The sequence below is a fragment of the Artibeus jamaicensis genome, unplaced genomic scaffold (genome assembly GCF_021234435.1).
Source record: "Artibeus jamaicensis isolate MK-2021 breed Jamaican fruit bat unplaced genomic scaffold, CSHL_Jam_final contig_415, whole genome shotgun sequence".
Lineage (NCBI taxonomy): Eukaryota > Metazoa > Chordata > Mammalia > Chiroptera > Phyllostomidae > Artibeus > Artibeus jamaicensis.
Window position 1 is genome coordinate 22,736,766 of NW_026521823.1, and position 24,698 is coordinate 22,761,463.

Sequence of the window (24,698 nt, forward strand, 5' to 3'; positions counted from 1 at the left end):
CTTGCATTTTATTAATTTTATCACACCTTGGACATAACGAAGACTCAAAAGGAGCTTGTGAAATAAAATGAGTAGACTCAAAATCTCATTTCAACCTTTACCCTTTGACCTACAGTACAAAGTGATTAAACAATCAAATGTCCCAAAAGCAGGCAACCAGAGAAAGACAGACATGAAGGGCCATTGGAAACTATCAGCCAGGTAATCAGTCTTAGAAAACTGAATGTCTGTATGTATACCTGGTTCTTTGCAACAAATAAAATATAACAACAATGCAGTATAGGGACCAGAAATTTGGCATTTTAATTGAAAAACTTTCATATTTTCTTGATAATAGTATATTTAACATAAATATTTTGTCTACTTATAATATTTGTGTTTCCTTAAAACACTTATTCAATCAGCATTTAATAAGTTATTGCCCACACAATGAAAACACGCTGGTCTTATTTTTTAACAATTTAAATTTTATTGACTTTGTTTGCATAATAAGGAATCCATGACTATAGAAGTTGCCACTTTAAGTGACCACAGAACAACAAAAGATATAATTATTTTACATGATCATTACAATTTTATAAAGTTAGCTACAGCATACATATGTTTTACTATAAACTATATTCCTTTGGCCATATGTAAGCTGTCAGTACTGAAAGGTGTTTGAACATGAACCCCTGTTAGCAATGTATAAAGGAGAAAACAAACTAAGATTGTTTATAAGTATTTTACCTTTTAAAGTCCATGTTAACACTATTTTTGTCTGTTGCTATATTATATAGTTCTTAATACTAGGAAATGTGTTTTAACATTAAACAGTGGTACCTTTTCCTATCTTGATCTTAATTATGCCAGGAAATTACATTCGTTCATTATCAACCTTTATCAGAATGCTAAAAGTTTGAACCAAACATTTTTAGAAAAGCTTCTGAGCACAATTTCATGATAAATAGTGCATATGTATACTCTATGCACAGTCTCAAAATTTGGCAAGATGACTGCAGACCTCAATTCTGACCAGGAGAAAGATAAAGTATTAAGGATGTAAATGAGGGGGGAAAACCAAAACCCAGTACATGATTTTAAAAAATGAGCTAAAATTTAAATAGAAATACAAATATATTAACAAACTATAAAAATATTAGTTTAATATATATTTTTTGATTTTTGCTTACAATCCAAAGTTTGAAATATCTCTTGTGATGACAGGCAATTGAAACAGTGATGGGGAAGAAATTGATAAACAAGCTGTGAGGGGAGTGGCAAGTAGATCCATGTGACAGGTGAGTTAATTACTGTCCTTTCATTTCGGCCACACTGTTGGATTTTGGTTTACTGAATCGTCTATTACATGCTGGTAGAAAACAACATTGCTAGCTTATTTCCAGCATGTGGCCCTGGGTTAGCAAAAGAAAAAGAAGGAGAAACTCTGTTATATTTTAAGAGTGAGTGAAAGCTCTTGGGCCCAATTTGTCCCTGAAGTCACTCTGGGAACCCTGTGCTGTGTTTGCTGGAACAGCACCAGGAACTTTTGCATCCATGTGACGGGGCAATGACGAGTGTCAGGCTAAGAATGGGAATCTGTCCCCGTGAGTTTCCTGCTACCCCCCCACCTCATTTCCTCCCTCTTCCTTTTTCTCTTGCACTTTCACACACATCTTGTCCTATTAACTTAAGGCACTTTGCTAGGGAGATGAAAGAATTAGGCAAGAATGCACAAAGTAAGAGGTTCTTACCATCTCAAAGAAACATTTTGCCTGTGACAGAAAAGCACCATGTTGAGAACTTATTTCTATTAGTTACTTACAAAAATAATATAAAAATTAGTAATAAGCTTTACGGGTAGCTGTTAAATTGCCTAATTAGTGTGATCTTAAAAAACAGTATTTTAACTATCCTATTACACATAGGCCAAGGAGCATTTTAACGACAGCATGGGTGGGAGCGGACGCTGCCCTTTCCTCTGCCATGTGGACGTTGCTCCAGGCAACTCACATTCTGTCGGTGGTGGGGCTACCAGCATCCCCCTCTGCAAGGGTAGGAGCCCTGGGACCTGCCCTCAGTTTAATCACCTACATGCTGTGCTGGCGTGGCAGGGTATTTACAGATGAGAAAACCGACAAGTAGTGTTTAAACTGCAATAGTGATACTAAAGGAAGAATGTTTTAATATTCCTGAAAAACATTATAGGTAGCATTTTCTTTGCAGAGTATTTAAATGGGAGATTTCAAAGTAGTCTTTTAGCACAGCATTCTGAGCTTTCTCTCTCTTTCTGCCACAAAGCATGGGGTATTTCCTGAATGTAGAAAATGAAGTGGTTTTCAGAAAAGTTTGATCCCTCTCTCTGATATTCCCTTCTAATCATTTAAATGTCTCTAATGTAAAAAAAAAATCACCAGCTAAACTGCTTATACATTTTGTATCCAATGGGGTGACACTATTCATAAGAGTTTTTAATAGGATTTTAGAACATTTTAAACTAAGTGATTTAAACTTCATTTAAAAATCCTGTTTTACAGTGACCCATTTTCCCTTGATGTCAGATTCACATTAATTTAAAAATAAACCTCTTTAATAGAAATTCTGAGTGAGATTGACTTAAATGTAAGTAATGTAGGAACATGCTGGAAGTTATGTAGCACTACATTCAAATGCTGACTGTCAAAAATTAAGTGCCTTCTCAAGGAAGCTTTCTTAATTGTCACTGCTTTTCCTCTCCATCTGCACACAGCTTACAAAAACGTCACGTGTAACTCAATGATCACTCTTAAATTCTTACATTGTTTTGTGCAAACACACAGTTTGTTTTCTTTTGGCAAATGCCTCATTGCTTTAATGACTTCTGTCCACAAGGAAGAAAATGGAATTAAGTGAATATTCCTTCTTTCAAGACGAGCTATATTTATTACTGGAACGGAAGTTGTCATATCCGTGCTCGTTAGCTTTGAACTTCAAGCACGACTGCTTTTCCTCCAAAGACTGTTTCTCTTCAAATGACTGGCACCAGCAGCATAAGCAGGACTGTGGAAGACAAAGGCACTTCTTACGTATTTACATTGGCTCTCCTGTCACAACTCCTCCTGCTCTCTAGGTTTCCCACTTTCTTTGCATGACTGGGAGTTCTTGGGCCACTTTCTGTCTATGGTCTCTTATTTTTCCCCTTAAAGCCATATAATCACATAAGCAGCACATGATTATGATTTTTTAACAAGAAGAGCACAGAAGAAAAAATATATATAATTAAAATTCCTCAACTTTTAGTTAAAATGAAAAGAGAAAGCCACTCTTAATTCTTGATATTTGACCTTGACTCCTTGAGAAATTTTATAAATATGTAACATTTATAACATAACATTTTATAAATATGTAAATCAAGACATTTCCTACACAAGTAGAACTATCACCACATACATATACAGGTGACTAAACATGAGCACATGTGTGGAAGTGTGTGTAATTAATTTTAATAAAACCATAGTATATATACTACTTACCAGCCTGCTTTCTCTCACTTGACAGTGTTATAGACATCTTTCCCTATCAATGAATTTAATATTACATTGCCAGTTTTTTCAGCCACATGCTAATCTCATTCAATACTGTTACATAATTAGGTTATGCAATATGTCAGTGTTTCCATGTTATTTATCCAGTTTTTTTCTTGGATTTTTAAAAATTCAAACTTCTTTCATTCTGTTTGTTTTCTGAGAATCTATATGTATAAGAAAATGGGAGGCCCACTGTTTTATGTTCTGTAAAATAAGGGTGTTGATCTAGGTGAACTTTCTCTTCTAGCTGTAAAATCTATGAGTCTATGAGTGGGCAAGGAAGTTTATAGACTGCATTAGAGTTTACAGGGAAGCTAAGTTCTTGGCTTTCCAATAACGAACTACCAAGAACAAATGGATCATTCCCAGAGAAGGGGAGGAAATATATTTTTGTACATTGGCTCACTGAAGGAACAAGTGGATGGATGTAAGAATGTTACAATGCAGGCAGATGAATGAGGAATAACTAGACACATTCCACACTGAAAAGCACATCTCTGCTAAGAAACGGGACAAGAGGAGATGAGACCTGAATTAAATTTGTTTGTTTGACTTGCCATTCTCATGTCCATGTGAAAAAGAGATCAATGTGGTTATAATCCAAATTGCGCTGCATAGTCCAAAATCTACCCAAAACAGTGTCAGTGTATTTAATTTATGTTTAGCTCTTATTCATCATCTGATGTCTATCAGACATCAGTGCTTGTAAATTTTATTAATTGTATAAGCAATTCTAAAAGTAAAAGCTATTAATTTTATAACTGAGAGGTTGAGGCAGTAAAGATTGGTTGACTAAGATTTATAGACAGAAATCAATTACAGTGATTTGCAAACAAAAGTCATATTTTATAAAAGTCATCCATGGTGTAATGCAAGGGAAAACTGTAAATTTACTAGAGCTCTCTGGACAGATAGAAATATTAATAGTTTGGAAGGGACATATTGGATGCCAGTTAAGAAGACCTTTTTAGTTTGAAATACTCACTTACCTTAAAGCAATTTTTGAATCTTTTGCTCACCAAATACAGAGCTATTGGGTTAATGCAGGAATTCAGGGACGCCATGTTGATGCCAATATAGTCCAATACCAACAAAAAGCTGCAAAATATAAACCAAGACATGTCTGTGAAAAATATGCTGTTCTGAGCATGTATTCTTTACAGACCCTGGTGTTTTTGTGAAGAAAAAAAAATTACCCATATACAATGGTTTTGACTTTATTAATGGTCTTTGCTGGTAATGTTCTTTCTCTCTCTCTCTCTCTCTCCTCTCTCTCCCTGCCATGCCACGCACTCTCCCCTAACACCATGCCCAATTCTCTTCTTTAAAACAAAATTTTATTTAAAAGTGCTGTGTCTGGCTGGAAAAAAAAAAAGAAAAGGTTTACCATGTGCAAAGAAGAATCAGACCTGATTTTTCAAGCTTGCCACTCATTTATCTGGACAACTCTGGCTCGCTATTTACTCCCAGGTTCCTGCCAAGTTCCCTCTACTCCTTCCTTTGAAATAGGAGTGGAGGAAAAAAAGTGGGGATCTTAATTGCTTATGATCCTTAATTGCTTAAGGGTCAGAAAAATGGTACTCCCTGCTTCTGCCTATGAAAGGAATCAATGGAAAACTGCTGCATGACATTTATTTACAAAACTATCTCTACTTTACTTTTCTTACCTCAAGAGTTCACATCTTTTGGGATCAGTCTGGTCATAAAGAGTGAGCTTCAAAATCCTGCTGAGGTGAAGGGGAAGCCAACAGAGGGCGAAGACCAGGACCAGGCAGAAGACTGTCTTGGCCACTTCCCGTCTCTGAAAGCAGACCACAGTCAGACCCAAGAAGGATGGTTCATCACAATCACGGTGTTGTCCTTTCCCACACAGAATAGTCAATATTGTTTACAGAAAGTCAGTGGTGATTTGTGAAAATTCAGGACACTGAGCTTTACATTGAATGGTTAGTGTGAATTAAAACTAAAATGACTAGAGATTCACCTTTAAAAAGTAATGGCTCTTTCTAGATTCCTTAGATGATATAGAATATGTCTAGATACATAATGTAAAAAATACCAGAGCAAGAAAAAAGGAGATATGTTCTGGTTTAAAACAACTATAATTTACCATCACAATGCCTTTGTTGTTCATAATCATAATTGTAATCATGAGTTAGCAAATATTTCTACTTTCTTACCTGCTTTAGGTGATCGTTTAAAGCAATTTGCATTCCACTCTTCTTTCTCAACATTTCACAGGTCATCAGGGTATAAAAAAATGCAGTGATGGCCAATGGCAAGCAGAAATAGAAGCTGAAGAGCCACCAATCTTTAGCTGTCTTATAAAACTATGGGGAAGAGAGAACTTTGTGATTAATAGTCTTCTGTCAGAAACTCTTACATGACAAATGTTCATAACAATTCATCATGGAATAATTATATTCTAACGTAGATCCATTTTATAAACACTATGTAGAATCTTTCAGATCATCTCTACTGAACAAATAATGAAATACTTATATTAAATAATACAAACTTTTCCTAAAAGGCATTTCAACTCTCAAAAGCAATGTGCTATAAATATGCCTTAAAATTTAATCAGTTAGACAAAATTTAAAATATTTGGCAATTCAGATATTTTTATCTTCATATAAACTAGGTATCTTTAAGCTATTCTTTTTATGAAATATATTATGTAAAGACATCATAGTGTTTAAGGGAAATTTTCACCCTTTAACACAATTATTTCATGGAAAAAACAGATACCAAAAAGGTCTATGTTAATCTCAGTATGTTAGCTCAGTAATGTATAAATCTAACCTACCAATTAAAAAATCAAAGTTGCTTAAGACATGTGCCTTTTCTCTTATACCTTTTCTGTGTTTGTTTTTAAATTGTTGCTGTCTATATATCTGAGTGGGAGTTGATAAGAAAGGAGAAAAATCAAGTTTCTTCTCAACTTCATATTAATGTCCCTCTTTGTTTTTTTGATTACCATCATACATGTCCTGCATGAAGTTTTATAGCTTTCTCATGCGTGGAATGGGAAATAATCATTGGTGACCCTAAGGTGAGCCCCTTTGCATTAACTTCTCGTCATCCATTGTGTTGGAAAGAGCTTTTTGCACTTGGGATCTATCTTCTGATGACCAGCATTGCTCTTCTTTTCCTATCGCTGAATTAAATGTCCTTGAATAAATTATCAAGGTGAAAGCTGCGTTGCGATGGAAGCTTTCTCTTTAGAGAGAGGACAACCTTCCCTTTCAGAATCCATCCACACCTGGGTGACTTCGAGTTGATAAATCACTGAACTAGCTACTCCCTCTGCTGTGTTGTCTTATGTAAAAATAAAGTAGCTGTCGGTCCTTGTGAGGATTTGAGGAGAAAAGCTGTAAATTCAGACTCGTTCTCTCGTGTGAACCTGGCTTATCTGTATCCCTGAGTGCCTGAGCATTCTCGGAGAAGCAGGGGCCCAGCTTATGGCAGTTTAGGTCATTAGTCACTGTTGACCCTGCAGACCAGGGATCTACACTCTTAATTTATGCCAAAAACAGTCATAAATCAACAGGCTCCAAGAAGGGGACATCAGAAGAGAAATAGCTAAATATTTGTAAGGGAGGAACAGGGAGGGGGGAAAAAGTAAAATTTACCTGCATGAAGGCAGTTTTCTGAATGGGATGAAGCAAGCAGATCCTCAGATTATTTCCCTTGTAATCAATGGTGATCATATCAAAAGCCACGGCCTCAGGGATGGCCAGGACCACAGAGACCACCCAAATTAAAACAATTTCTACTGCTGTCCATTTTGGAACCCCGATTCCTTTAATCCGACTCCATGAGGCCACGGCTCGATATCTGCAGAGCGAAATAGAATTCTTTGTCAAGCTGGCAGGGCCTGGTTTTGTTGAATCACATAGTTTATTTTCTAAGTAACGTAACAATCACTAGTAAAGTGTTCGGGATATATCTGATTTAAACACACACTCTCACCTGTCAATACTTAGAGCACACAGACTCAGCACTGTGATTCCCACGGAGGCCTTCTGAATGAAAGGCACCAGCTTACACATCTCAACTCCAAAGGGCCAGTCCTGGGCGAGGAGCTGCATGGAGGAGACATGAAGGTGAAGTTCTGTTAGGGAGATTTTCACAGGGCACCCTCTGAACTGTATCACTTAGTGGAGAGCAATTAACATGCAGAGTAAGATAACACACTTCAGTTCTTACTCTTCTCCTCCTGGACTACTCCTTTGAAAAGCACCAGTGTTCGATGTATGAAACAGGAGAACATATTGGGAATAATGACGATGCAGCCAGTTCATGAGTGTGTTACACATCTGTAGTAGCTTAGGGTGGGATCTCTACCACGGGGACTACTGGGGCCAGTCCCTGAAGCTCCCCTTACAAAACTGAACCTGAAGTGCAGAGAACATTGCTTATTATGTTATGGAGTCTCCAGTGCTCAGGTCACGGCCAAATCAAAGTATAGTTTCATCAAAAATAGGTGATACACATTCCTTAGCCAGGAAGAGTACTCCTATGGAGAACTAATTCTTTACCTTAGTCAACTTACTTGACTGCACAGTAGCTCAGCTGAAATGCACGTTGCTTCTGGAACACACTAGGCACACTCCAGCCTTCAGACTTTACTCTAGACCATTCCCCATCCTGAAAGTCTCTCTCCCCACAGAGCCAGTAGGAAAATTCCCTTGTCTCCTTCCCATCTTGCTCAAATCTCATCTTTTCAACAGAATCTACCCTGACCACGCTAAGAACGGTGACCAGTCAGGCCTTACCTTACTCCACCTTCCTTTTTGTCTGTGGTGCTTACTCACTCCTATCGCTTTTATTATAATATTTACTGGTTGGTTTTGTGTCTGGCACTTCTGGAATATATGCCAGAATATGGGCTCTGCATCTGCCTGATATACTACCTGGCTCATAACAGAGGCTTAAATATATATTCCAGCCCCCAACATGTGTGGGCACTGGTTATACAATGAGCAAACATAGTTCTTGCTATAATACATATATGTGTATGTTTGTAATAGATATAACATACACATTTCTCTTCATTTGACTTTCCATTATATAACCATTTATTGTTAAGCTCAGTTATTTTCTTTCTGAGGACAACTGGGTGTGCCCCACACTGGTAAATGAATCACTTTAGGTAAACATCTGGATCGAATATTCATGAGGTTTTGAAAATAAAGAAAAATATTTGAAATCTATGTGTCTTTTTTAATGTTTTTAAAAAATAACCTTCCAAAAGTGAAAACTATTTTGAAACACAATTGAGTCTTTCCTTTTTTTCATTTGTGAAAATTCTTTGTGGAGTTTGTCAAGCTGGATGATTGCTCTATAACCAGAATAGCCACAAAGGTTGAAATGTATGTCTCAGTATGAATATAAGTTGGAAATCCAACATGGGACCAGTTTCCTTTATAAGTCATATGTGAAAAATTACACTGATATGTAGGACAAATATTGGCAAACTTTCCATAAATATGCTTATTCCAGGGTCCTGAAGGCTGAAAGGGCCAGCCAGGTAATACAGAGAAGTGAAGGGAGCCGGGCATAAGAAAGTCATCGGTATTAGGAAGAGAATAGGGAATGGTGGGGTCTGGGGAAAATGCTGTCTAAAAGGAGCAGCTGCTAGTAAACATGACATGATTTTTGCCAAAGGACTCCAGATATAAACATCTCTTGATTTTTAACCAAAAATGAAAAATTTTATATGAACTGCCACAATTTATAAAAGTTGTCAACTAAATTATGTTTAAAACACATTATCAGATAACATTATATTAACAAAATATATCTGTGGGTCAGACTAGAGCCTCTGTCTTGTGATTTCTGGATTAATCAATGAACACATAACTGCTTATTTGTTCATTCACCCAATAAACATTTATTGAGTATCCATTATGTACCAGACACTGTTCTGAGTCCAGGGTGCACATCATATCAGTGAACAACTTAAACTCCCTGTTCTCATGGCGCTTAAGTATAGTGAGGGAGGCAAACAAAAACCACATAAACATTTAATATGTTGTCACACAGGGAGTGTCATCCTACTAAGGGAGTTTGGTGGAATTTTGAGTGCTTTCTGATAGGCCTCTGAGCAAGGTCTCTCTGAAGAGGCAACATCTGAGTAGAACACAACTAAAATAAGAAAGTAAGCCACACAAAGAACAGTCTGGACAGAGAAAAGAGCTGGTGCAAAGGCCCTGGGGTCAAAATAAGCTGGGTGAGCTGAAAGGGCAGGAAGAAGTCCACCGAGGCTGTAGTGGAGTGATCCAGACCAAGTGTCTAGAAAATGAAGTTGTAGAGAAAAATGTTTGACTTCTTTCCTTCTTTCTTTCTTTCTTTTCTTTTCTTTCTTTCTTTCTTTCTTTCTTTCTTTCTTTCTTTCTTTCTTTCTTTCTTTCTTTCTTTCTTTCTTATTTCTCTCTTTTTTTTTCTCTTTCTTTTTTGAGGAAATCCATTGCAAGTTTTTTTAAGAAGGGAAACAGAGTTATCTTATTTATTTATTTTTTAAAAAGCACTCTAGCTGTATTTTAAAAAAGACAGTGATTCACTCTAAAAAAATCAATGTAACATTTATGCGGGGTCAAGAAAGGAAGCTTGGATGAGAGCTCGGGGTTGAGCTGGACCCTGTGGTGGCCTGGAGCTGAGGAGAGTGGGTTAGAAACCAGAGACTTTTTGAAGGTAGAACCAGTGAGACTTGTTGATGGGTTGGATGTCGGGTGTGACAAGTCAGCAAACTCAAAAAGGTTTATCATGTGAAAAGTCTTCCCTACTAAAATAGGGAAGACTCAGAGTACCACAGGTCTGAACCAGCTACTGAAACTGGAAATGGTGGCATTTGTGTGGCCTGTCACTACCAGAACCAATAAGGAGAGACAAGGATTGAATCTTTATGGGCACTTTACTCACATGCCAGATTCAACAGTGGGTTATGTACCCTAAAATCCATCTTAACATCTCATCTCAAGCTAACCTTTATAAGGAGAAGAAAGGGGTAGGTAAGGGGTTTGGATAAAAGGTTAATTAGATAAGAGTTTCAGTCCTCTGGAGGTTTTCCTAGTATTTCGTTATCTGCTGACCAATTATTCTTTATCTGAATCAGGGACAGACAGACAGTCCCTCCCTGGAACACAGTGGCTCAGATACCATCTCCACCTCCACGCTTGCAGACCCCCTGGGGCACAAAGACTGAATTGCTGGTCAACCTCCTGGAGTCCTGTAATTCATGCCTTCCAGTTCCTGGAATAACCACTTTCCACATGCATTAATCATTTAAACCTGTTACCTGGAACTACAGCTAAAATCTTTAACTCTTGATTCCCCTAGCACTACAAATTCAAGATGCTTTCAAATAACTGTCAATTGCCCTTGGAAGCATTAAAAAAAAAGTTTCAGCCAATTACAAGGACTCTGCCAGACCCAGCTTGGTATAAATCGTCTACACAATATTCTGTTTAATCATACTGATTGTTCTCAGATATATCAGGGGTAAAAAGGAAAAGGAAGAAAAGAAAGTAAAACTTTTCCCTTCAAAATGCAGTCTCATTTCCCACTTCTTGAATGTGGGTTGAACTTATGATTTGCTTAAAATGTGGTGAGAGTGATGATGGGCAACATTTGAGACTAGTTCATCAAAGGCTTTAAGGCTTCCTTCTTGCTCTCTCTTGGGTTGCTCACTCTGGGGGAGGCCGGCTGCCATGCCGGGAGGACACTCATGCATTCTTCAGAGAGGCCAACATGGCAAGGACCTGTGGCCCCTTGAAAACAGCGCGCACTAATTTGTCTGGTGTGTGAGTGAAAAAGACCCTCCAGCCCTAGGTAAACCTTCAGATAACTTCAACCCCTGCCAATATCTTGACTCCACAAGAGACCCCGAGCCAGCGGCTCCTGAACTCTTGAACACGGACGTGGTGTGAGATGCTAAATGTTTGTTTGAGCCACTCAATTTGGGGGTAATTTGCTATTCATCACTTGACAACTAATATATTTGTCCTTGATCTCTCACTTAATAGATCCACATTTGAACCCCATGTTCTGATTCTGGAGTCTGCAGTATTTTTAAGAAGCTGATCTTGAAAAAAAAAAAAGAATGTTTAGAATTAAAATCAATATGAGTATTTTTATGACCGGGTCTATGTGTCAAAATTTTCTTCTAACAACCTCATTATTTTATCTACTAAAAGTCCAAACATTTGGATATTTTCAAGTATTTTATTGTCTCAAACTATTTCCAAATATGCAAATATCAGTATCACAGAAGTATAGCCATCGGGTGGATCAAGATGAATGAGTGTGCAGGCCACTGAAGGGAAAGAAGTCTGGCCGATGAAAATGAGCTCTGTTCTGAGTCCAGACCCTGTTTTGTGGTTTCTATTGTTTTTGGCTCAGTCTAGAAACTGGATCGTTGCTCTTCATACCACTGGGAGGCCTGCGGCTCAACCTCTGACCCAAGTTATCACAGAGGATGAGGAAACACAAACTGAAAACTATAACAATTTTCTTCACGTTCTGCACAGAGATAGCCAGAAAGCTAATCACAACTGAGAGATTGCAATGTTCTAATCTATCCTTGCAAAGGGAACTGCAGGACAGGAAGCAGCAAACTTTTTGAGCTTTCAGGACTTCAGGTTTCAGGTGAGACCCAAACGCTGCTGGTCCTTAGGGGCCACAGAAGCTGGGGGACTGCGTGACCACTGACACGTTTCTTATTTTGTAGCGAGAGGGACGACTTCGATGATCTCTGCCCCTGCAATCAGATGGCTTTGTGAAGACATGGAGACATGGTTGATGGCCGTGGTAGAAACCACCCCTTCACTGATGCTCATCTCTCCCTTAGTGGCCTCCAGCAAGAAAGTCTGAGCAAGGCAGTGCTTGGAGCTTATTTAAAATGCAGGGATCAGAAGAGAACAAGGGGACAGCGACCAGAGGGGAGAGGGGAGGGAATTTCAGGGGGAAAAAAGGAAGGATTTACAGGAACTAGCATAAGGGGGGTGGAAAGGGGAGGGAGGTGGGGAGCACGGGGGGGGGGGTGGGCTGCGAAGGGAGTAAAAGAAAGAATACTGTAGTTGAAAAATAATTTAAAAAATAAATTAATTAATTAAAAAAACGAAATAAAATAAAATGCATGGAGAACAACCTCTTGTTTAATGGTAAACAAAGCCCTGGGTGAGGGAAAAACTGTGAAATTAAAAAAAAATCACTCTCAATGAAGATGCCCTTTTTAAAATTTCATTTAAAAATGTTCTTATGGGTTTTTGTAATTCCTAGAAATTAATCATTTCACTATTTAGTGACAAAAATAACTTACAATTTGATGTCAAACAATATAGTGCTCCTCTTTGTGGAAGACATTGATTTCCTTTACTGCAAGAGGGAACAACTATAATTTTAAACCCAGTGATAACATTTTCATTCTTTATGTTTCATTTTTTCCTTTGGACTTTACCCCATTAAATTAGATATCTCCAGGGCAAGGTCCGACTTCTGAAGACAAATCAAGCATGTAATCCAACAAATCTCTGTAATCAAAGAAAGAATACTAGGGCTTGCTATTGTTTCTAGGTCCCTGCCACATGAATTAATTTTTTAGGTCTTGTTTAAAATTATGTTTGAATACCTATAACTTATCATGTAGCAAATGTGAACTGGTTGGGGAATATTCCCATAACTAGTGCTGGTTTTCACATCCTAATGGCTCATCCAGGGGAGAGCTTCTGTTACTTTGGGTCCAGCAGGCAGTGTGGTGTCCGTTTGAAGAATGACAGCCTTTGCTGGTGCTGACCCCTCGTCCTAGGCTTCTACTGCTTCCCTAGCACATTTCTGTTGTATGAATAAACACAAATAAGTAAATAAATAAATAATCACCAAATTGAAAAGAGACATGACCATAATAATGATAAAGTTTCTATTCAAGGGTGGCCATGATTTCATAATTTTATGTTGGAACAACTGTTTAAGAAAGGAAAAGAAGACAACAGAACCAAATAAATTATTTTTGTATTACATTATAAAATAAGTTTTAGATTATAAAGTGTTTTTAAAATTTCTAAAAGGATAAATAGCATGAACAGGAAATAAATATCTTTTCTTTCAGGGTATTGTTAAGCAAGTCCTATGAAATCTCTCCAGGTGGGGGGGATTTACATTTTTCATGTCTCCTTTTAATTAAAAATCACATTCTTGAGGAATTAAATGGAGGAAACCCTGTAATGCACACCACCCTGTAATGCACACCCAAAGAATTAAGCCCCTTAAAAGTCTGAAAATTCCAAAGTTAACCATTTTATGCTAACAAATGTTCATTTGCCTCATTAACCATATATGCCATTTTCTTTTACTTTTTCTTTTAAAATAAGAGTAAACACTGAGTTTTAAGTGCTTATCTGTTTAAGAATATTCTACTACAGCTTTAATGTCTAGTATGGTGCCTGGCATACAGTGGCCACTCATTTAAATGCTTGTTGAATAATACGAGTGAATGAATGACCTGATGAATAAATGAATTGGATCTGAAAATAGAAATCTTACAAAACATTGGTCATGAGCTTTTCAGTTCTCATATCTCGAACAAGTTCCTTCGAGAACTGAGATAACTTTGCATGTATTGTTTCGGCTTATCTAGTCCACATCCTCCCCCTTCCAGATGAGCAGGTCTTGGTGATGCAGAGCACCAGAGCCTTGAGGTGTGAAGGCTGGCTAGTCTATGGTCAGAGTTCTGCCTTCCAAGCAGTCTAGACAAGGTCAAGAGCAAAAAGTTCTCTTCCACCCTCACTTTCCTACTCAAACCTGTCAAGGAAATGACTGATATAAAGTAGAACCCACTGTTTCTCACTTTCTACTGGGTCCGTGAGGAGCTTTAGTTGTAAGTTTGGTGGATGGGAACAGTATTAATGAAGACAAACCAGGATTCATTTGCCAGGTTGCTGTCTGTTCCAACTCATGATGAACTGTGACCAAGTCCTTTCAAATGACTGGTATTACATTTTTACAGTAAAAATCAAAAGAGGGAACGAATGAAGTAGTTGTATTTCACAACTTTAGAAAAGGGTGAATTCTTCCGTTTGTAAATCTCTGTTTCCTGAAGGAGATAAGAGTTGCTCTGCATTGGAACTAGCATTCTAATAACATAGTGTAGGCTCATTCAAGGATTTTCTCATCAGAGCTCCCTTCCTTTTTGTAGTCAGACATACAGAGAGAATTCTAAGGGAAGCTGCTAGTCAAGGGCATAGGAAATATTTTCTTGGCAATCATTTTACCAGTGCCCTAGGGGACAAATATCAATTCCAAGTTCCATCTTGCATCCATTAAAATGCACTTAATCACTTAAAGATTAGGTCATGTGGCTCAGAAATTGTGGGTCAGATATGATGTTGGGTTATCTCCCAGGAGTGCCACTTAAGTGGAGCAGACTGTGAACACTGCCCTTTGCGTTGTGCAAGACAGGGGCTCTCTGCCTGAGGACCCCTTGCAGGTGCACCCACAAAGCAGAGGGCCTTCTGCTGCTCTTGAAAGATCCTTATGACTTGCTGACATAGAACAATGACTCCACGAACCTGAACTACATTTCTGGAAACAAAATCTCTAAAAGAAGAAAAGAGATAGAAAAAAGATAAGTAAATCAGTCATAGGAGAAATTTAAGTTCACTTGAAATGTATTTTTCTGCCAGTGTTACATCGAAATTTATTCCCAAGCCTGTAACAGGTAAATTAATAAATTATCTGAATTAAAAAATATATATCCACAATTTGTGCTTAAGAACTTTCACTGACATATTAACATTACATATTTTGAAAAGTTTTACCTAAGAGCATTAAGAAATGCTATTTATGAACCAAGCTTAATATTAGAGTCACTTATTTGCACTGGCTTTTCTGAGAAGACCGCCATGATACTTGAAAAAAACTGAAGAATTATGACCTCATGTCCTCCTGGCTCACAAGGAGACTCAAACTGAATGAATTCAACAAACCTTATTAAGTAATTCTATGTCTTGCTCAAACTGTATTCTATTCAGGGAGTACCTTATGGGACACGCACTGGTAAGCAACGAAGAGGAAAAGTTTGCTAAGGAATCCAAAAGCCCTTTAAGACAATTTGAAAACACTGAGTGAAGAGAAAGAAGACAGGGTACAGTGTAAATATCCAGAGCAAGTTTTCCTCCTTTCTGGAAACTGCAATGGAGCTAAAGAGGAGAGAGGCAGAGGAGTGCCACAGACAGGAGGCAGGAGTGCAGCTGCGAGTCTCAGGGACAGAGAATGGCTTGAGTAATGCTTCAGTCAACTTGGTTAATACATTTCCGACTCAAGAACGATCCTCTTTCTCTCTCTCTTCTACCATCACTTTTTGCCCATTTTCTTGTTTCTTTCCTTTTTTCACCAGAGGATCTATAGGGAAAGAGGAAGAAGAAATCTCTAAAATAAAAGCATTGAAAAGAAAAGAAGTCTAAAATTAGAGAAGTTGTTGGCAAAGGTATACCCATACGCCACACTCAGTTATCTTCCAAACATAACCAACCTCTTTTTAACTTGGTCAAGTACAGAAGGAAAATGTTTCACATCATAAATTACATCTTGAATCTTATTTCAGCTCAGGCTTTATCTGTCAACACCCTTTAAAGCACTTAATCACTTATTAGCATTTGGCATGACTCTTCAAAAACAGTTGACTATAGCATGTTAGCCACACAGAGATAACCTTATATGGTTTTCTTTGTGAGGTGAAGAACATGGGGTCTTGGCCCTGACACAACAGGGCCTTGGCTATTTCATCCTCTCGCACAGCCATGGAGATCTCTTCGGTCTTGAACGACTCATTTAAAGTGAACAAAGGAAAAATGTGAAGCCTTTGATATGTAAGGCTTACCATATTGAAAGAAACATTTCCTTAACATTTTAAGAGGCTTAGATTTATGAAGTGACCGAGCTGTAGATCAAAGACAAACACAAGGCATACCCCAGAGTTAACCTAAGGAGACTTGCAGTGCCTGAGGCCAAGTCTTTGCCGACCGATTTGTCATGGGAATCCACGTGTGAAGCCGTAAGTTGGAAAAAGGAAGTCTCGAGTTTCTGGGTTATATGAATTCTGCTATTGTCTTGTTATTCACTTATGACCACTATCCTGATACAGAAAGGGGGACACGCTTCCCACCTTCTTTTTTCATCTGGACAGTTATAAAAATTTAAATTAGAGAAATCCCACGCCTTGTGTATAATACCGTTTGTTAGCGCATGTGTACTGCTGTTGCCTGTTGCAGGTACCACATGAGGTCGGCAGGACAGTTTTCTTTGAATTACTAGAGTTGATGTCATTCAAAGTAACAGTCTTCCTCTTTATTAGTACTTTTCAAAAGATAGTACTTTAAATGTGCTTAATTTTTTCTGATTAATTTTTTTTTTGCTTTAAATAAGTGAATCTCAAAGATATCTTATGTTCCACCCTGTTCAGTGTGGCTCAGTTGGTTGGGTGTCATCCTGCAAAGTGAAGGGTCACCAGTTCGATTCCCGGTCAGGGCGCAGGCCTGGGTGATGGTTCCATCACCAGCTGGAGTGTGTATAAGAGGCAACTGTCAATGTTTCGCACATTGATACTTCTCTCCTCCTCTTTCTCCCTCCCCTCCCCTCTCTTTAAAAATAAATAAATAAAATCTTTTTGAAAAGGTATTTAGTTTCTATTTTAGGTTCAGAACTATTCTGCTGCTAAACATCACAAAATATTAATAAAATATTAGTAAAATATCTCCTTTACTTAACTAGCCATGGAAACGGTATTATTATCCTAGAAGAAATTAGACTCTCCTACCCAATGATACCATTGCTTCTGTTTACTGATGGGAAAATTATAACTTCAAAAGTTCAGTTTGATAGTGTTTTCATTAACTTTTACCTCTAACTTATGAAACTAGTGAATTATACACAAATGTGTTAGGTACTACAGGCAGCCCAAGATCAAATAGTGAGAAAGGTAACTTTGTTCTGAGAGTTTTGACTGTGTCACAAAGAGAAAATATCTGATTACCTGCCAAGGTCACTCGACTCCACACTCATTTGTGGGCTCAGTGAAGCAATTCCACATTTTGACCTGCCAGCATGTTGATGATAGACGTAGCCCTTCCGTAAGTAGTTAAACGTTAAAGATCAGCAGTTTTGCCTCTCGGAGCTATGAAGGCAGCCTCCTGCCTCTCGTACTAGCCTACAGAGTCTTAACAGCAAAGCCATCTGACCACCAGCTTAATTTTCAATAAACTCTCCATCGCCATTGAACAACTGAGTACACTCAGATCCTTATCAAACTAATGTCCATAGCAATATTTACCTTATCAGCTTACAAGCATATTTGTTTTCAAAAGCAATTTGCTTAAACATGAAGAAAACTATATTTGAAAATTAACTCTATTAACTCAGCCATGTAACTATAGCACAGAGAAACTGTTGAATAAAATCCACAAATAACTTACAAATGCATTATTTGCTTAAGAAATTGTAACTTCCAGAGAAGTTAAATGAAGTTAGAGAAATTTTAATTTTAACCTGCAATCAGTGTGTAATGAATATTAATCACCACTATACCAAACCAAGGCGAAGCAGCTGACCCACCAACTAATGATACGGAAACTTTCACAGCATCTCAAGTGCACCCAGCTCTTCTGCTTCCCACGCAGCTTTGATGTTGCTTCTAACTCGGGACTCAGAGAGGCTCTCACAGGCAACAGGCAAACGTCTAGATTACCCATTCATTTTAGTCTGCACAGGAAGCACACATATAAGTAGCTGGGGAATAAGGAGAGATGTGTCCTCACATTAAAGACTGTGTATGTACCTGGCTGTCGGGTCAGGCACATATACAGACCACGTAAATATTGGCATATGTAAATTTGAGATAGACATCAGTACACGTGTATCTCTATGGAGATGTTATATCAAATAGTGATTCAGACTAGGCATGTAACAACGCTGAAGCACAATATGACAATATCTACCAGAATTACAAGTGCACATGCTCTTTATTACTGGGATGGTCATTCTAGTTCTAGAATTTACTCTTCAGATAGAGTCACTCAGGTGTGTAAAGCCATATGTACAAGGATGTACTTATAGTCATGTCTATAAGGGTAAAAGCTGAAAGAAAAACCTAAACAAATTTCCATTCTTATTCATACACATGCCCTCCATCCAACTTATTTACTATTTGCCAGGCACTATACCAAATGACCTTTACCTATCTACTTGTGTATGTATTATATATATATGTGTGTGTGTGTTATATTATATATCTACATATAATTATATGTATAATTACGTATCTGTATATAAAATATATATAATATAGAAGTGTAATATTATATGTACTATTATATACATCTGTTGTCTATATAGAATATATATGACATTCTCTTTGGATGACTGTGTTTTTCATTTTTCCTCTGGGCAGTCTTATGCAATATGGCATGTGATAACCCTGGTGTGTGCTGCTGGGAAGGATAGATGAGGCTTTTATTTGGGGAATGTTCACATGAATATTTGTGCCGAGTGTCCTACAGGACCTCTCTGGCCTTCAATGCAGGATTTCCCCCCGACACAGGCGACCTGGTGAGAGGACCGCCTCCCTCTACCCACAAGCTTCCAGAGTCCCAGTTCCTTGGGTGAGTGGATGCAGAGCAGATGCATTTCCTAAGGCCCATCAGCCCCTCACATCAGCACACCCCTGTGATGTCCTGTTTGGTTCTGCAGCAGTATCAAGGACTATGGCTTCCAGCAAGGTTTATGACACTTTGTGGTTGCCTACTTCATTGAACTCTAGGTTTACTGAGCTCCAGATTAATGGAATAGATTCACTTTGACATTTCTCGGCTCCTGGATGTGCCAACAAATTGGCTAAGATTCTCTGAACCCCCAGAAACTTTGAGTGGATGCATATGTATGTATATTATATTACATATTAATTATAATGTACATGTGCATTACATATAGTATATTAGTTACATATAATATAAATAGTTAACTGGATCCTCAAAGACAGTTGTAGTGTCCCACACAAAAAATTAGAAATCATTAGTGTAGGAATTCAAGTCTCCACTTTAGAATAAATTTAAATGGTATTCATAAGTTATTTAAATTACTTTCTGTGACATATAATACCTGACTACTCTGAAATTCTAAATCCATTTTCAAAAACTTACTTATATGAATTCACAATCACTTAGCACATTAAATAGCTTTTTTAACAAGTCCTAGATTAGGTGTTTTGGGAAATAAAGCCTTTGGTAAATGGCTATTATCAATATTATAAACTCCAGACTATCTGAGGGGAATTTCAGGATACATATTCCAGACCATTGGAAGGGGATTTCAGGAGACAGAAGTCCTAGCATGATTCAAATTAAAACAGAAAGTGCTTGCCAAGTATCTCCCTGTGTGGCAGTATGTCACAATTCCACCCACACTCTCCGATGCAGCCATAATAATACTCCAGGCTGGAGAAAGACGTGCTGGGTCTGAGCTCACTCACGGCAGGGGGAAGGAGAGGACCACAGGTTCTAGGGCTAGATGGCTTGGGTTCAAGTCTCGTTTCTTCACTTCCTGGTGGTGTGACTGGGTAAGGTACTTCACCTCTCCAACAGGTGTTTTCTCCATGAAATGGAGGGGGACCACACAAGTTTTGTTGCAGTGATTCAATGAAATAAACCAAGTACCTAGTGCATAATAGGTTGTAGCTGTTATTGTTATTTTAGATCTCAAATGACACCTATGTATACATACTGTCAACCATAGGCTACCAAGTAGGATTCAATGATGGCAAGTGTAGTGATGAGACCTAGTTCTTTCTGATGGATTTCTTTATGACCAATATAGAAGGCTAGATGGCCAGTTGTAAAGACTCATTAGCTTGCTTATCTCAGAGGTAAAAGCAGGATTAACTGTTTAGGATTAGACTACCGTAACCCTAAACAGGATTAGACTACGGTAAATGGCTTCTGGCAAAAAGGATGTAACTCTCTACAGAAATCTAAAAGGAATTTGAAATGAAAGTAATCTGTGTGCTCCCTTGGAAGTGGAATATTCTTTGGCTTATTGAGTGTAATAATGTGATGAGAGGAAGAATAGAGTGTGGACCCGGAAGAGCTGATTACATCTTGCCTGAAAGCAGCACCCTGACGTGTCTCAACCTCAACTCCATTCAGACCTTCAGCTGCTGGCTGATTTAGGAAGGTTTCTAACCGGGCTGGACATGAGGGATGTACTGGGACCTCCCAAAATGAAAGTATTACAAAATTCTATGCTAGTTGAGCAAAACTAGATGTAATCTCCCTTTTAAGAGTGATGTTATTTCACATATTTTAAAATTTCTCACAAAACCTGGTACTCTGATGTTTCTGAAGTCAGTTTTGATGAATTGAATTGAAATTCCTCTGCCAAACTGAAGTGGTAAAACTTGGTTTATGGAACTCCTTAAGAAATACATGGGTCACTTCTATCCCAAATGGAACTGTGGCTGTATTTAAGGGGCTCGATTCAGCCTGTGCTTCTTCCAGAAAACTTTGAGTTTATAAAGCACCAGTTGTCACACAGAATTTTAAATTGTTTTCTATTTGTCCCCTATTTCTAGAAGTATTTCCTTCTATAGCCTAGATAGTAATTGAAATCCCATCTCCATACCTCAGGAGTCTCTAGAATTGCCTTAAAACATGGCTATTTGGATTAGGATTTTCAGATTCAGGAAGGGCAACTTAAAATCATACCTTGTGATGATTTCTTCTGCCACGAGATCAAAGCATCCCTTACAAATCTTTCCCAACACTACATCCCATTTTTTTCTCCTGTACTGAGTCCTGGACTAGCTTTAGATAAATCTGCAAAACACATTTCTATCCCCTTATACTTTGGTTCTGTTTTTATGCACCACTTTCTACTGCTGATCATTGTGGGGAAGCAGTTTTATATATTTGCTCAGTTCTTTCAAATTTTCCACCTCTTTCATTTAGGCTAGTTTTCCTTACCACCACAAAACCTCAGTAAGTGGGCACAAGCAGCCTGGTGTAGGGTTGAGCACACTGAAGCCCAGAGACACAGGGGTGTCAGACTTCCAAAGCTGTATGGAGTCCGGTAGTAGTATGGGGGTTTGTGTCCTGGCCTTGCTCTCCATGCCTGATTTCTCCGATGCCTGCGGTACTCACATAATAACGTGAGCTACTGAAATCACTCTTTGCAGACCTTTACACTGAGTGCTCTTGGTCTGGTCCATGAAGTAATCTGTGGGGCACAGCCAGCACGTCAGAACCAGACAGATTCGCCTGATTCCTGCCTCCAACTCTTACACATTGCGAGACCGTGATTATCCCACTAATCATCTGTAAAGTGCAGTAACATTAACTTGCAGTAATATTAAGAAGGAGTAAATGTACAGTGCTTGGCTCACTGTAGGCCTCCAATAAAAGGTAGGAAAGATATAGTCATTCACAGCAGGGGAACTGTGTCCTACTTACCAGCCTAGGTCTATTTCTTCTGGGCCACTTGTTTCCTAAAAACAGATTTCAACTCCTCTACCCAAAGGGTCCTCCAAGGAAATGCTTCTCAAGATTAGTTTGCTTAAGTCACTCAGGTATCTTAAGAGGCAGATTTGATTTAGTAAGCAATTCTAACAAGCTCAGGTGAAATCAGTCCTGCTTTTGGACCACACTCTGAGCAGAGAGAAGGCATCCAGTGAGCTGGACTTGAGGACAAGATTCTTCAGGACCAGTGGTTCTCACATTTCACAATCTATCATAATCACATGGAGGGCTTTTAAAATAAACAAATATATATGGTGTCCCACCCCAGAGCAGGTCTGAGGTGGGGCCATAAAGTGTCATTTCTAACAGGTTCCCAAGTAATGCTGATGCTGCTAGTCTGGGGACTACAATTGTTCTATACTTAGCAGGGGCAATTGAAGACCAGAAGGAAATTTGGTTCCAGTGATAACTGACTTTCTCGAGAAAGCTCCCTCCAAAGGCCTTCCCATTTCCTGCTCCCTAACCATTCACCTTCCCCTCCTGCGACAGTTGCAGGCGTCCTTTACCTTGTAGACATTGATAGGGATGTCAATGATGATGTGCAGCAGGTCTCCCAGAGCCAGGCTGGCTATCAAAATATTGGGGCCGTTCCTCATGCACTTGTTCTTGTAAATGATTCTCAGCAGTGTGGAGTTTCCGATGATGCCCAGCACAAACACTAGGCAAGACACCACGGTGTTGATGTACTTGAAAGTCTCTTTGATCTCAATGGATCCCTCGCACCGGGGAGTGTGAGGCGGGGCTCCAGCCGGCTTCCTTGCTTTAGGCATCTGCGGAGGTACTGACGACCAGGGCACGCTGGTGTTGGACCTCGTCGGCCAGGAGAGCTTAGACGGGGGCGTCGTTATCTCTCTGGTCCCCAGAAGTAGCGGGGTGGCCCCAGCCATCGGTAATCCCGTCTCTTCTCCTTGGACCTCCGCCACGCAGCATGCAAAGATCAGGGCCACTAGGGCGCCTCCGCAGAGGCTTGGCAGCGGCTGCATGCTGCTGCCTGCTCCAGTGAGCGTCCAGTGGCCGCTCCGAAGCTTTCGCTCTGGAAACCAGCAGCGGAAGGAAGACAGGACACTAGGTCAGCTACCTTAGCCACGCCCCTGCAAACCGCTAGGTCGGAACGCGGCGGCGCTGCTACGATCCGCGCGCAAAAGTAACTCAAGTTTGCGCACCAGTAAACAGGCCGGTCTGACCCGCCCGTGTCCGTCGGCTGAACTTCCAGAGCCAGCTTTTTTAATGTTTTTTCTCCGCTGCGTCACCCGCACCTCCCACCCCTCAGAGGTAAAGGACCGGCAGTGGGGCGGGACATTCTGAAAGGGGTGTGCCCCCGAGAGAGGGACGGGTGTCCAAGACAAATCTGAGTTCCTTGGTGTACCAGGAGGAAGCATAAACGTTTTGGCTAAGGACGCTTGCGACTGGGGAATCAAGGCACCCAGAGGCCAAGCACCTCTGCGAATCTCTGCATTTCGCTCCCTAGAGAACCCGGACACCCTGCCTATCAGTGCCCAGACTCCTCCTGGTGGGCGACAGCCGCTACTCCACCGCCGCCGGCGCTCAAGTTCCCAGGCGCCCGCAGCAGTGCGCGGGCTGACTCGGAAAATCCTGGAGACTTTTCTGTTCCGTCCGCTAGGGAAGACTATCAATTACCCACCCTCCAGGTGGCTTTAACCACTCACACTCCCTCCTTTATTACAATCTCAATTCCTGTGTCTAATTGTTTTTTTTTTTAACCCCCAAACTAGTAATTCAAGCTGAAGCCCCAAGACAAGGTTCAATCACTGATTTTAATTCAACACGAAGACCGTTTAGCTCCTGATGCGATGCACCAGGTGCCAAGCGACCAGGGAAGGCCTCCTTCCCGGGACGCACTCGGCTAGCGGCTGGGTTCCTCCTGCTCCTGGAGCAGAGGGCGTGTCCCCTCCCTTCAACAGCAGGCGGGTCTGGCTCTGATGAAACGCTAGGAAATGCCAGATCGTGTAGCCTACACAGTTTACTCGGGGTCTTTGCTGTCCCTAGACCAACAGTTTTATTCATTCGTCCCTTCCCCATCAATCACCAGGAGTCCTTTCGCGCCAGCGGAATGCGCAGCAACCTTTCCCCTGGGGCAACGCCTGGGCGGCGTCAGCAGGAGCTGCCCGCGGGAGAGCGCAGTCGCGCAGAGTTCCCTGCGCGTCCCGGGCGCCCCTTTATTTGTCAGAGTTCCGAGTTTTTCAAATCACGTGCGTAAACCAGGGTCAAGTTTCTACGCACTCGGTGACGCGCTTGGGCTCCACTAGAACCGGGATCTGTATAAAACCTGTTAGCACAGACTTTTACTGCCTCGTATGACTCCCCCCCCCCCCCATTAAATACCCCGCGTGATATCTAAGACCTGATTGGTTTGGGGCGCTGCTCTTGGCCACATTTTTGTTTTGTTCTTCAATTTCGCCCCTAACACGGAAGAGTGCGATGGACCCTTTCTTCTCAAACCTTGTCACTGAGCTGTGAATCAGGGACTAAAACGTCTCCCTCACCGTCTCCAGCAACGGCTATTTTCTCTTCCTGCTGAAGTCCCACCATCTCAGGTACTCGATACCTATAGGGACCCAAAAAATAATCACAA

At 39.8% G+C, this 24,698-nt stretch overlaps 1 protein-coding gene across 1 annotated transcript; it reads right to left on the bottom strand.

Annotated features, from left to right (window-relative positions):
• Nucleotides 1-446: 446 nt before the first annotated feature.
• On the bottom strand, nt 447-23,320 carry EDNRB (endothelin receptor type B). The gene is made up of 7 exons (XM_037154198.2): nt 22,612-23,320; nt 7,518-7,630; nt 7,178-7,382; nt 5,726-5,875; nt 5,213-5,346; nt 4,535-4,643; nt 447-3,018 (listed from the first exon to the last, which is right to left on the bottom strand). The coding sequence occupies exons 1-7, from the start codon at nt 23,086-23,088 to the stop codon at nt 2,884-2,886; spliced, it is 1,323 nt and encodes a 440-aa protein (XP_037010093.2). The 5' UTR covers nt 23,089-23,320; the 3' UTR covers nt 447-2,883.
• Between the last annotated feature and the right edge of the window lie 1,378 nt (nt 23,321-24,698).